The sequence below is a fragment of the Tetrao urogallus genome (genome assembly GCF_951394365.1).
Source record: "Tetrao urogallus genome assembly, chromosome: 3".
NCBI classification, from domain to species: Eukaryota; Metazoa; Chordata; class Aves; order Galliformes; family Phasianidae; genus Tetrao; species Tetrao urogallus.
The window spans coordinates 41,930,745-41,943,642 of record NC_136815.1 but is presented as its reverse complement, the minus strand read 5'-3'; the positions used below and the strand labels follow the sequence as shown (position 1 = coordinate 41,943,642).

Genomic DNA, 12,898 nt, shown 5'->3' with positions numbered 1-12,898 from the left:
CCCCAGACTGACACAGCAAAATTATCATATTGGATCACAGGCTAAATTAAACGCACAAATTACATTCCCTATATAAACAGACTTATGCATGGCTTAAATAGCAGGGTTTTATTTTCCTGTTGGCACCAATGGGTACAGTAGCTCAGCTGAAGCTTAAGATGTCTGTGATGTCAGTCGCTTTAATAGGCAGCACTGACGTGACTGGCTTTCGTTCCCAGACGTGAAGTGTGCTGGTTTCCATGGGGAGGATGCTGCCTGAAGAATTCCTACCACACTTCCTATCAGTTGCTTTGCGCACCAAATACCAGCTCCAGGGAAAAAATGTCTGCTCGGGCATCCGAAAATTCACAATATGACATCATCCCATGCAGCACACTTCCCCACGGCTATCCCCACAGAGAAACACAACCTATATGGAACCCTGCTGCAGACTCCTGTCAGCTGGGCTTGTGTATTTAGGGAAGCGAAAGACACTGGAAATTTCTGCCTTACTTGTTTGCCACTAAGCTCATACAACAGACACCCTTCCAACTCTGAGGAGCAAAAGGACACTCAGTCTGAGAGATTTCTTAGACTAATCAAAAAGCCTCATAGCAATTTCTTCCCCTCCCAAATTCCCATGCAGATTTAGAGGCGGCTGAATAAAGTTGTTTTTTTTTTTTTTTTTTTTTTTTTAAATGGTATGCAGTAAGCCATATCAAAATCCCCTAAACACTAAGAGCTGCAACTTTTCTCCGAAAATCTTTATCTGCTATTAGCACACGCTACAATCCATGTAAGATCACGAGTCACGAGACAGTCAAAGTGGGGACTACACCATTCTTTGCAAGAGTTTTATAGCAGTCACTTGTGCTCCCTTTTTTCATTCTGCATCTATTACTGTTCATACAAAAACAAAAGACCCTACTTCACACATCAGAGTTCAGGCTAGCAAAGAAAATCATTATCATTATCAATTATCAACTTGAAACACACCAGTTTCCAGCTGGAGCAGTCTTATAAAAGTTCAAGTTTTGCAGAGAAGAGAAGGCATGTAAGTTTTGCTGTGCCCTTCCAACTGACTTCTCTTCATTCTCTTCTCCCATCAAGAGTCAACTCTGAGGCCAAATGGATCATAGAATGAATCACAGAATGGCCTGGGTTGAAAAGGACCACAACGATCACTGAGTTTCAACCCCTCTGCTATGTGCAGGGTTGCCAGCCACCAGACCAGGCTGCCTAGAGCCACATTCAGCCTGGCTTTGAATGCATCCAGAGGCATCCAACAGCCTCCCTGGGCAACCTGTTCCAGTGTGTCACCACCCTCTGAGTGGAAAACTTCCTCCTATCATCTAACCTAAACCTCCCCTGTCTCAGCTTAAAACCATTTCCCCCTTTTCCTATCAAATGATTATATTAGACCTGTTACAATTAGGTGAGTATATATATATATGAGCATGCACACACACCCTTATAAAAACAGATAAAGAGTTCTAGACTTGCAATTACAGACTACAGGCTAATAGATCCTCTCTGAGCTCCTAATTACCCATCAAGCTTTTTAACAGTATTGTTTTCTACCTCCCTACAAATCTACTTTAGGGCATGAAAGGATGAAGCAGCTTTACACTTAATTCATACCTTATTCCACAGCTGATGCCTGAAACCAGACTGTTCTTCCACCTATCCCACTTCCAGGATACAGAAGGGAGGTACTCAAGCAAAAAACATAGGGTCCTGCTTTACAGGTGTGTCTTCATCTCCAGTTGTCCTATCTAGAAACTTCTGCAAGTACAGAAGTGCCCATTCCTGCCCTAGCTTCACTGGCACAAGCTTTCAGTGCCATATCATTCAGGTACATCCTCCCTTATAATGCCTTAGGTTGCATCTCATGGAAGAAGAGAATATCATCCTCTTGGAAACACAGGAGCCATATTCCCCACTTCCTCATAGATAGGACATTCTCAAGTGGTCAGAAACGTGGGAGCAGACCGGAACCTCAAAAGTAGCCCTGAATAGACGTGCAGCTCCCAAGGTGACTCAGACTTATCCCTAGAGCTTCCTAGCAGTTATGTCAGGCAGCTTTTAAGAGCCTTCTCCCAAGCACTTCACCCCAGTGCTCCACCATACCAGCCAAGAGCTAAGGCAAAACAATTCAAGCAACAGTGAGCAAATCCTGCATAATTTAGCCCATCTCTTCTGAGAAAGACGTTTTCTGGCTGCTATTCAACCTTCCTTCAATTACAATCTTTTTGAAAGTCTTCCTCATCAGTTAATTTCTTTTGTATGAGTCTCTAGAGCTTATCTTAATTGATGCAACTGCTATCAGCTTCTTTGCAAACAGAAAAAAAAACACCTTACAGTGAATGCATATAAGGTCACAGCCGAATTTCAGCAGGCTGCGTATTTGCAGACTTGGTGTAAGAGCCAAGAACCATGGAAGTCTGAGAAGAACATGTGATACTTCAAATCAGCAGCTATAAAACTGCTAATTTTCCTCTCTCCTCCTACTTGCTGTCCTTTCTCACCAATAAAACAAAGTTCTGTGCTGAAGCAAATCTTAAGCTTTTTAACAAGGGTAAGGTTGCAGTGACGTGGAAGTCAAAACAGAGAAAAGTAACTGTGTCTAAAATCATACATTTTTCTGCCAAGTACATCACTGAGATAGCACTGAAAGATACCAGGCAGCAGGACTGAATGCAGAGGGGAGCTTGAATGGTTGAATGGAGCATCACCAGAACACTGAATACAAAATCTGATACTTCCACTGGCCTCTGAAAGTTGAGCAAAATCTGCAAATTCCATAGATAGGAGACTCCCAAAAATCTCTCCTAGACTTAAGGCTGTAAAATACACAAATGAAGAAGTCTGTTTTTCAGTTTGCTGATTTTCCTTTATGAGGATGATAACTTTAAGAAAACTGGACACCACAAAAACAGGCTGACTCAAGAGCTGTGAAGCTGTAAATACTTGAGAAGACCCTCAGAGGCTCAACCTGATAAGAGTTGCACATTTATTTTTTGCCAGAATCTAGCTAGACTTCGGCCACCTCCCCATACAGAAAGGTATTCCTGATCCATAGCCTGTATCCTAGGAAGCTACTAGGAGACAATCCTAGAAAATAAGTCCTGTACATACTCAGAACAAACCCCCTGAGCTCAGAACATACTACTGGTGCTAGGAGAAAATCTGGTCAGCAAGCAAGCAACAATAATTGGAACACATGCACATATTCCATAATAGGTTAAAAAACAGTACAAGAGATTCTCCAATACAGATGAATTTACAAAAGGGGAATATTTAATAGAACTTACGTAAAATGCTGCTACATCATCTGACTCAGCAATGGTGGGTAGGGGAAAAATGAAGGAACAGGAAGAATATGATCCCAAAGGTGCAAGAGAAATAAGCAATTTTTGCCAGCATTTCCAGTGCCTGCATTTTTATCTTATGATTTGATATTGAGCTGTAGGCCAGCAGAGATGCATCTGCCAAAGCTTAAACAGACACGGGAACTGAAATAACAGATAGGGCCATGGGGAATCATGGGAAGTCTGACATCAGCTAAACTTGGTGGTAAGTTTATGGAAGGAAAGAGCACCACACAAATTAAGAATACAGAGATTTGTTCATGTATGGAAGAGTAGTCCATCCACTGTTTTCAGGTTTTAAAAATCCAGGAATATGAAGACAGTTGCCAGACAAAGCCTTGATTCCTGCGAACAGAAAAACAGCTGGTGGTAGCAGATGAAAAAAAGGAGTATCACAGAATAGCTTGGGTTAGATGAGACCTTAAAGCACACTCAGTTCCAACTCCCCTGCTGTAAGCAGGGTTGCAAAGCACCGAATCAGCTGCTCTGTGCCTCAATCAACATGGCCTTGAATGTCTCTAAGGATGAGACATCACCAACTTCTCTGGGGAGCCCGTGCCAGTGCCTCACTGCCCCCTGAGAGAATTTCTTCCTAACATCTATTTTAGATCTCCCCTCTTTTAGTTTTAAACCATTCCCCTTTGTTTTCCTACTATGATACCATGTAAAAATTAGTCTCTCTCTTGCTTATTAGCTCCCTTAAAGTACTGGAAGGCTGCAAAGAGGTTGTCCCAGAGCCTCCTCTTCTCCATGCTAAACAAGCCCAGCTCCCTCAACCTTTCTTCATAGGAGAGGTGCTTCAGCCCTTTGATCATCTTCATGATCCTCTTCCTTTCACCAGCAATCACCTCCCTCTCCCTGCTGGCTACTTCTCTTTTCATGCAGTCCAGGATACAGCTGGAGTTAACAAAAAATGAGTAGATAAATAGAGATTAAGATGTGGTCACGTCCCCAACAGAGAAAGCAGGGAATGACAATCCATGGACAATTTAAACTGCTTCGGACATTACTATTCTTAGATTTCTGAACTATGGAGGGAACCTGTAGCACCCAGGCACTGTTCCATGACAACACCTCTAAACTGATACTGAAGATACAATTTTTAATGGGGAGAAAAGTCTTGCAATTCTCAGGAAACTTGACAGAATCAAGTGTTTAGTGTTATAAACATTGTTCTGCATGAAAACTATGAAGGCCATATGCTAGTGGCAGCGCTTTTATTAGCAGTACACATGAGGTAAAGCTTTCACTCCTCTGAATGCTTTTAAGATTAAAAAAAAAACCTTTTAAAGAAAGCACAACAAAAACAAAATTAAGAGTACAAGGGGCTAAATATGGGGGCTGTTTTCTGTCTTGGGTTTCTTTTGAGGACATATATTCATTAATCATTTACCAGCCCCTACACATGACAGCCCGCAGTCTTTCAGAAACACTGAATTCAGGCTGTTTTGTGTAGTCATACAGCACAAAAGCCCTAGGAGAACTATGTGATAGTTGGGTGCCAGGTGAAGTTAAAAGCAAAACACAAATTAAAATGCAAAACACATTTCATATCAGGGAGTGGTGTACCTGTTTGCTCGAGAGGACTCACCTAAATAAGCTCTCTGCTCCAAAGCAGCGTCCCTCCCTGCTTCAGATCTCACCCACTTCTTTGAACTTTAAAGTTCCTCCACCAGAGCTGTGCTCCTTCACATACACAAAAGAGCAAACTTAGCTCTTCACAAAACCATAGTTAATTTGTAGTGAGGTAAAACTCAGCAAAAGGGCTCTTCATCTACCTCTACCCTCCCTAACTAGCAGACGGTACTGAGCTATCCCCACAGAAATGAAAATACTAAGCTGAACAGAAGAAAGTAAAGTACCCCATCTCCAAAGTAATATAAGTTGGCAACAGCTACTATAAAGTCACTGAGAACAAGCATTTGTTTGCCCATATAACGTCTGCTCCTCTCTCCAAGGCCACAAGGTAAGCATACTCTGAAAAAAGCTAACATACTGCTAAACATCTAACAGTGTTCTGCATTGCCACTCTCCTACACATCTCGGATGGAAGAGATACAAGGGTGATCAACAGCTGCTGTTGCCAACATCTGAAGACAGATGGGAGATGCCATACTCGCACCATACTTCAGCACCCTCCTCCGTGTGTCCAACTTGTGAGTACCCCAGAGCAGGCAACAGTGGGACTGCTAGCATTGTATAGTTGTATTAGAGACAGGAGATGGAAACTGCTGCTGCTGCATGCTATTAATGTCTCCTGCTCCTCAGCTGCACAGGCAAGTTCTCTCTTGAGAAGACCCGCAGAGTGCCTTCCTCCTCGTTAACAGGATGCAGCGAGGAACAGGCCTATCAGGCACTGCTCTGTGATTAACAAACCCAACTAGTAGAAACAGGTTTCAGTAGGATGTTCATTTACTGGTTCTAAAAAGCAGAGACAAGATTTCTGACTCATTCTCACCAGCTGCCCCACCTGGGGAGGGCTCACATGACAAGGACTTATATTTCTTCATTTTAAAGACATTAAGAAAGCTATTGGTATACTTAGGTAAGCAACCAGACAGGGCACAAGTGATTGCTCTGTATTAGTAATCAAACACCTTCACTTTGTGGCTGGGAGGCATGAGGTCACAGGAAGAGTATTTCCAACACCCCGGATATGTTACAACAGGGTACACCCTGCAATAGGGTGTTACTTTCTAGTGTCTTAATAGAAGTATTTTCTTTACTAGTTGATTTTCTTTACTAGTTGATTCACATAAACATACCAACAGTAGCACTGATGCAAGAGCTGTTTGCCTCCAAACCCTGGACAAAGCTGATTAGAAAAAAAAAAAGTAGAGAGAGTGTCAATTTTATTTAGACAATACTAACAAGCAACAATACTAATAACAATCATTTAGAGGGAAAAGCTTTGCTCTTAGGAGGGAAAAAGCCTCCAACAGACACCACAAGAGTGGAAATAAACTGTGAGTCGCAAAACAGAGATAAAGTGCTAAGAGCAATAGTAAGATCCTGTTGCAAAGTGATTAAAAACTGGAGCAAATATCTGGGGCAAAGGAACTCCAATGCTGCCAACTCATCCCAAAGCATTTTTTCTATCACTGCATCTGCTCTGCTCACAAACAACAGTACAGCCTTTGGAAGAAAACGCTGTGCTACACAGGCAACACTGAAAGCACACTGGCTTGCTGCACAGCCCTTTGAGCTGCTTTTCCTGTACTGCAAGTTTCAGAAACCACAGCCAGCTCCATCCCACTGCAAAGCATTGATCTGCCCCCAGAACAAGCTGCAGTCAGTCACATAGCGCAAGCATACACAACTGCCAGAACTCAGCTTCTTCAGTCAGAGCAGAAGATCTCTGTGGCTTGGGCTGATAAAACCTCCCAAACACTTTTCTCAGTTTCAAACTCTATAACTCTGGAATGTAACACAAGGGTTAGACAACACCTGAGGGCCATGGTGTTCAAGCCCTGTGCTGAAGGCAGCTTCGATCACTTTCAGTTATGGTAGCATACATGTGAAAAGCGGTCACGAATGCCTGCATCTTTCCACACAGCTACAGAGGAACATGAGACATCACCTCCACAAGAAGCAGCACAGTGAAGTTTAATTCTGCAAGATACCAAGTTCAGATCATACCATATTTTCCAGAGGTTACTGAAGGAGACACTCATCAAGATAATGTTCACAGCATGGCCTAAATCAAAACCAATGGCAGCATTTGAAGAGTGTAGATGATGCTCACTCTATTCTAGAACAGAAATTTGATACTAGGAATATAGTACCAGAAACACAAAGCTAGCTCGAACTGAGAGCAGGGAAGATGTATTTGTTAGATGTATCAAATGTCAATAAATAGGCCTTGACAAAAGGAAAGGACACTCGAGCCTGTAAGCAGCAATGGTTTACTTGGGAGGCCTTTGACATCTGCGTTCTTATCATAGAATCATTAAGGCTGGAAAAGACCTCTAAGATCATCTAATCTCTTACACCAAGACAGAACACTATCAGGACAATAACTTTGATCTACTCTTCATCCTAAGTACAAGATGACCTCTTCTGCTGTAGGAACCAGAAATACATTAACCACTTGTTTTTAATTACATGAAAATTTAACTCAATGCTACATTAACTTTAGCTAAAGAGAAACAGACTGGAAAGAGTATTCAAGAGAGAATACTCTAAGACTAACAGCTGTCATATATGAGTGTTGTCTGACAGGAATAGCAAAAATTAACCATGTCAGACATCCCACTGAACAGCAACAAACAGGGTAGTAGCTTCCTGCTAGCAGTACTACAGAACAGAGGTTGCAGTAATGAGATTTCACATAAATGTAAAATACAGCCTTTTCCTTCTTTAACTAGGCTTTATTGCATTTAGGTTTAATAAGTGTATCAAAATCTGATTTTATTAAGTAGCAAAATCAGATTTATGCTATACTAGTATTCATATATGTGAGTGATGACTTTGCAGTATGTAAACACAAACCTCAGAAGAATAAAATCAGTTTCAAATTCCCTTTCTATTCAACAAGAGCAATCAAAATCATGCTGAAATCTGCTACTTTAAAACTTCACTGTGGGGGGGAAAAGAAAAAATTTATTTCATTAAAACTGAAAAAATCATTTTCATGAACAGTTATGTTCAAACTCCGCAGACCTTTCTGGATGGCAGTATAAGAAGCAATGCCAATTACATGCTCACAAAATTGTCTTACTTGACAGAAGTTTAAAGTTACTACCTGGAAAAGAAGCAGCAGCAATACAATCCAAAACTTGTCAGTAAATAAGTAAATATGTCCTCAGACAGCAATGAAGTTTACAAATAAAATCCTACCTGTAAAACCAAAAACTTAGGGCTGACCTCCGTAACTACAGTCTGTCAGTTGTTCTACTTGTGTGTTCTACAAAGATGGAAAGTTCTTGGATGCAAATGGAGAGCTGTGCCAGCAAGTTCCTAGGGCCCTGGCCAGCTGAACAGCCTACCTTTTGGCAGCAGCACATCCTCCTCTGAGAAGCTAATGATTCTGGAGCGCTCCCATCGCCCAGACTTCTAAACTGCTTACAGCACAGCAGATGCCCAAGGTAGTTCCTGAGCAGGAAGTATAACTGCATCAGGGAGTACAAGTCTAACACTGAAGACTGTCACCTTCACGTGGGGTTCTGAGTTACAAAAGCATGCCATGAGGCACAATGCAGCGCTGCGCCGTCTCACACAGCTGTATCAGGCATCATGTCAGCATGAATTTGTTTTTTGGTACACAGAAGAACTCCCAAAATGCTTTTAGATGTTAGCATCCAAGCACTAGTTTGAAGTACTTTTCTAGCTAAGCCTTCACATCCTTATATAAGTCTCTCCTTTCTCACAGCTAACCTATTTCACGAGCTCTGACACTGCAAGTTAGCACCCATCAGTCTTGTGAAGTTCCCTTGGCAGCAGAGTCCATCAGATATTTACTAAGTATCTTCACTAAACAGCAATTTGTGAACTTGCCTGTATTTTCATCTCATTAGTGAGGTGTTTAACGTCACAGAACCTTCTAGAGATAATTGTTTGACAGCAAAATGTGTTCTGTCAACTAAATACACACCCTCGTCCTGTGTTAACAAAAGTCAAGAAGAAACTACATCAAGGCACTTGCAGTATCATAGGGGACAGGTTTTGAATTTATATAGATATCTTTAAAAATTAATAACAAAGCTTAAGAAACCTTTTAAGAGTCCAATCTTCCTCCATGCCAACAACCAGGTTATTTGCTGCTCTCCTTCCACAGGCCAATGAGGATTTTATAAAGCACCATTCAGTCTGAAGGAAGTGAAGTGTTTATCTGGCCATGGCACTGAAGTTTATGGAGTCAGGAGATGTAAAAAACGCTGTTACTACGAACAAGCTCTAGAAACTACTTATACTGAAGAAGTTAAATGTTAATGTCACTGGTCTGAAATTTTCAGACATCTTAGAATTAAGCTTCCAGAAGTCAGCTCAAAAAAGGAACAACATTAAGTTCCATCACTGCAATATGGTGCTGTTGTAGCAGCAGTGTGATTAAAACATCTCAGTCAACTCTTGTACAATTCAGCCCAACCTCTTTACAGCAAGATTTAAAATGAGACAATAACAGAGCTATGTAGATTACTCAACTGACAAGTGGCTATTCAGAAGACAAAGTGAAAGCAGAGTACTAAGCCCACATATTTCCTTTATAGCCAGCTCTTTTACTTACAAAAATTTTAAAAGCTCAAGTGTGCATTGTAACTGCAGCAGGGTAGGTACTTCCCATTCATTTAGTACTGTTCTATTTAGCATGTGAATAAGGATACTAAGCAGTGAGAAACAGTACTAAAATAAAAATGAATAAAATACTTTCTTTGGAAAGTAAAGCTAATTTTTTAAGTCACAAAATAAACATTGATGAGCTATATATCTGCCATATATCTAACCATACCTGCCTACTTTGAACAACGGTACTACTGCATCATCCAAAAAGGCAGACAGCAACAAAGAACTACTGAAAAGCACCAATGTAATACTGCACTGTTGTTCTGAAAGCTCTTGGGCTTTCAACACAGAAACATTAAAACCTCCCTCCAGCTTGAGTATGTAATTAAGTGCAAACTTCATTCCATCTCTGATTGATCATTTCAAAGCATTTTCAAACTTCCCCTACCATGTTCACAGATGACAAAGGCTGGCAATTTGTTATACTCAAAACTGAGATTCTTCTACATCGCTGTGCATTCTGTCAACATGCTGCCCAATGAAACATCTGTTTAATAGCCCTGGGTGTATATCACTATCTCTCGAGCTCTGCAGTGTTACTAAAAAGATAATTCACAGTCACTGATACTGAAGATTTAGTTTCACTCTACCCACTAAAGTGATTAACTTAAGTGGTAGGCAATTCATTCTCTTGAAATTTGTTTTTCAGGTTAACAGCAGCTTTACCTGCATAATGTACAGGGATTTCTATCTTTGGCCCTATGACGTAGTGGCCCTCCTCCAGGCTGTGAGCTGTAATTGTTGTCCACTGCCGACACGAATGAATCAGGAGGTAATCACTCTCTCGAAGGCCTTCTACAGTTTCTCCTGAAAAACAGACATATGATTTTAAAATTACACTTATTGTCTACAGAATTAGGAAGACTTCACAATAAGCATTGTGTTCTTACTACTATTTACTTTTCAGAAATCCTGTTTAAATAAGTTAAGAAATCCAGTTAACTAAGTTGCAATTCTAAACAGTATTCATTTTGCAAGGTAAGCACTTTATCTTAAAGAACACAAACATAAAACAACCCACTGTCTGAATACAAAGTACCAGAGATGTGCTGTTGATCATTCAGCAGTGGCTTTCAACTTGCTTTTTCAGATTTCTGCTTAAACAGATTTTTCACATTCCTGTTTATGTCTGCCTATCTTACTTAATACACGTACTTGAGAGCTCTTAATCTTTAAATAAAGGAAATCCACACAAATCAGTTATTAGACTTCGGAGGTATCAGGAGAAAAGCACATTTCCATACATTAAAGGACCAGCACTTCACTAACCTAAAGCCACCTAAGGCCAAATTCTGCTTGTCACTATTAAGCAGCTGAGTACTTCACCTGCAGATAGAGATTTCAGCTCTTTTTATCCCTTTGCAAGCTACTAGGTAAATAGCTATTCCTGTACAAATAAACTTAATCCTATTGCTTGTGAAGAAAAAAGAAAAGTTAATACACTACAATCATCACTCACAGCAGGCTGCTCTTACATTCATACAGTCCTATTTGTACACATAGAGAAAACAGCCTTCCTCAAGGTGTCTTGAAAGCAGTCAAATGAACTATCAGCAACACCTAGCAGACATCAAACACAAGTCAGAATGACCAGAGAGGTTGCGGAGTCTCCTCTGAAGATATTTAAAACCTACCTGTACACTTTCCTATGTCACCTACAGCAGGGAACCTGCTTTAGCAAGGGGCTGGGCTTGATTATCTCTAGAGGTCCCTTCCAACCCCCTGTGATGAACCCAAGAGATGGACCTCACGTGGTCTACTGCCCCATGAGCTGTTAAATCCATTTAAAAAAAAAGTATTTTGACAGCAAGCAGGCACACTTTCAAGTAGGCACAGCATTTCAAGAACTGGTTTCCAAGTCCCAAGGCAGTCCAGCCAGGCAAGCAGTCTGCTAAGCACCAGCTCCTACTCACTGACTTCGAGCATCTTCTGTTCTCTGCTCAAAAGGCAACTCACAATAGGCACAAAAATTCTCTTCAGCTTACTCCAGTGAACAGTTATAATTCTGGAGGGAAACATAATGATAATATATGGTCTATTTGAAACTCAAGTTTCAGTTCAGAGTCTTAAACTCACGCTTTCTATAGCCCACGGCAACAAGCAATTATTCCATCCCACAGCAAAATAAAAACAATGACACCTAAGGGAAGAACTAGTATTTTACTAGTTTCATTGACAATAGCAAACAGATTTTGAAGAAAAGCCAAAGCACCGCTGATATGTTCTACTGTGCCTTACAATTTGTAGTTATAATTTCAGACCATTACCTAAAGAAAACCCGAATTCTACATCCAGGATTTGCAGGGAAATAATTACAGTATAGATCGCTCTTGAGGAGTCTGAGAAAGATGTTCTCAGTAAAAATAAATAACATACACACATAACAAAAAGGAGCTTCCAGTCATGGCTCACAAGCCACGATCTGTTAAACAGGTTACTCCTAAAACTGGGTGGGACAGGTGAGTGTAAAAAGGTATTATGAAGGCAGGCCCAACAGTGACTACCTAATTAACTCTGCAGCTGGAAGTAGTAATTTTTTAAGCAGAGTCTTGGAAACCACAACTCTTGTTACAACAACCATTCCCTGGAAGAGATTAAATTGGAAACAAATTCCGTATTTCTCTCTGGAAGCTGGAGCAGAGCAGAAAGGTGGACGTACACAACAGGCAGGCCTGGCACCTGCATGTCCTTTGCTTCTGTAGCCTAGGGTGAGAAGAGTTCCTGGGGTTGCTTTAGACGAAGCTGCTCCTCGTAGGGATTAATGGATTAGCAAAAAACCTGGCTATCAACAGCCTCCACACTATGGGGAAATACAAGGAAGCATCAAATATGAACGAGAACAGCATGTGGTGATACACGTTCTTTCTAATTCCTTCCACTGACTTGTCCAGTGCCTTTAGACCAGCCTCCTCTCTTCAGTCCGGGGACACGTTCAAACCAGGCTATGCTTCTCAGGATCTGGCCCAAGCACACCCAGATGTAGCCCTTCATACTTTTCCCAGCAACCCATACCTTGCAACACAGCCACATGCATCCAATCTGATTTTCCCCCATCTCAGTAACACAGGTTATGCAAGCCTTTCATTAATCACATTTTAGCTATGTGGGAGAGAAGTCAGCAGCCTTCACATCCACAAACTATGCATCTTGGCTCTCACCTATTCAACATACTCCTACACTACTGCTTACATAAAATCAAACTCCATGAGAAAACAGAATACAGGTCACTCGTCTTTACTAACAATTTTGTCTCTTGTGATCAAATA

General features: G+C 41.1%; 1 protein-coding gene across 1 annotated transcript in view; it reads right to left on the bottom strand.

Annotated features, from left to right (window-relative positions):
• The window catches only part of GAREM1 (GRB2 associated regulator of MAPK1 subtype 1), a gene marked incomplete at both ends in the record, with an annotated part of 94,330 nt that overhangs the window by 63,523 nt on the left and 17,909 nt on the right, over nt 1–12,898 (bottom strand). The window contains one exon of the mRNA XM_079533687.1: nt 10,299–10,439. Coding sequence (XP_079389813.1) covers nt 10,299–10,439 — 141 coding nt within the window. The remainder of the gene's footprint in view (nt 1–10,298; nt 10,440–12,898) is intronic.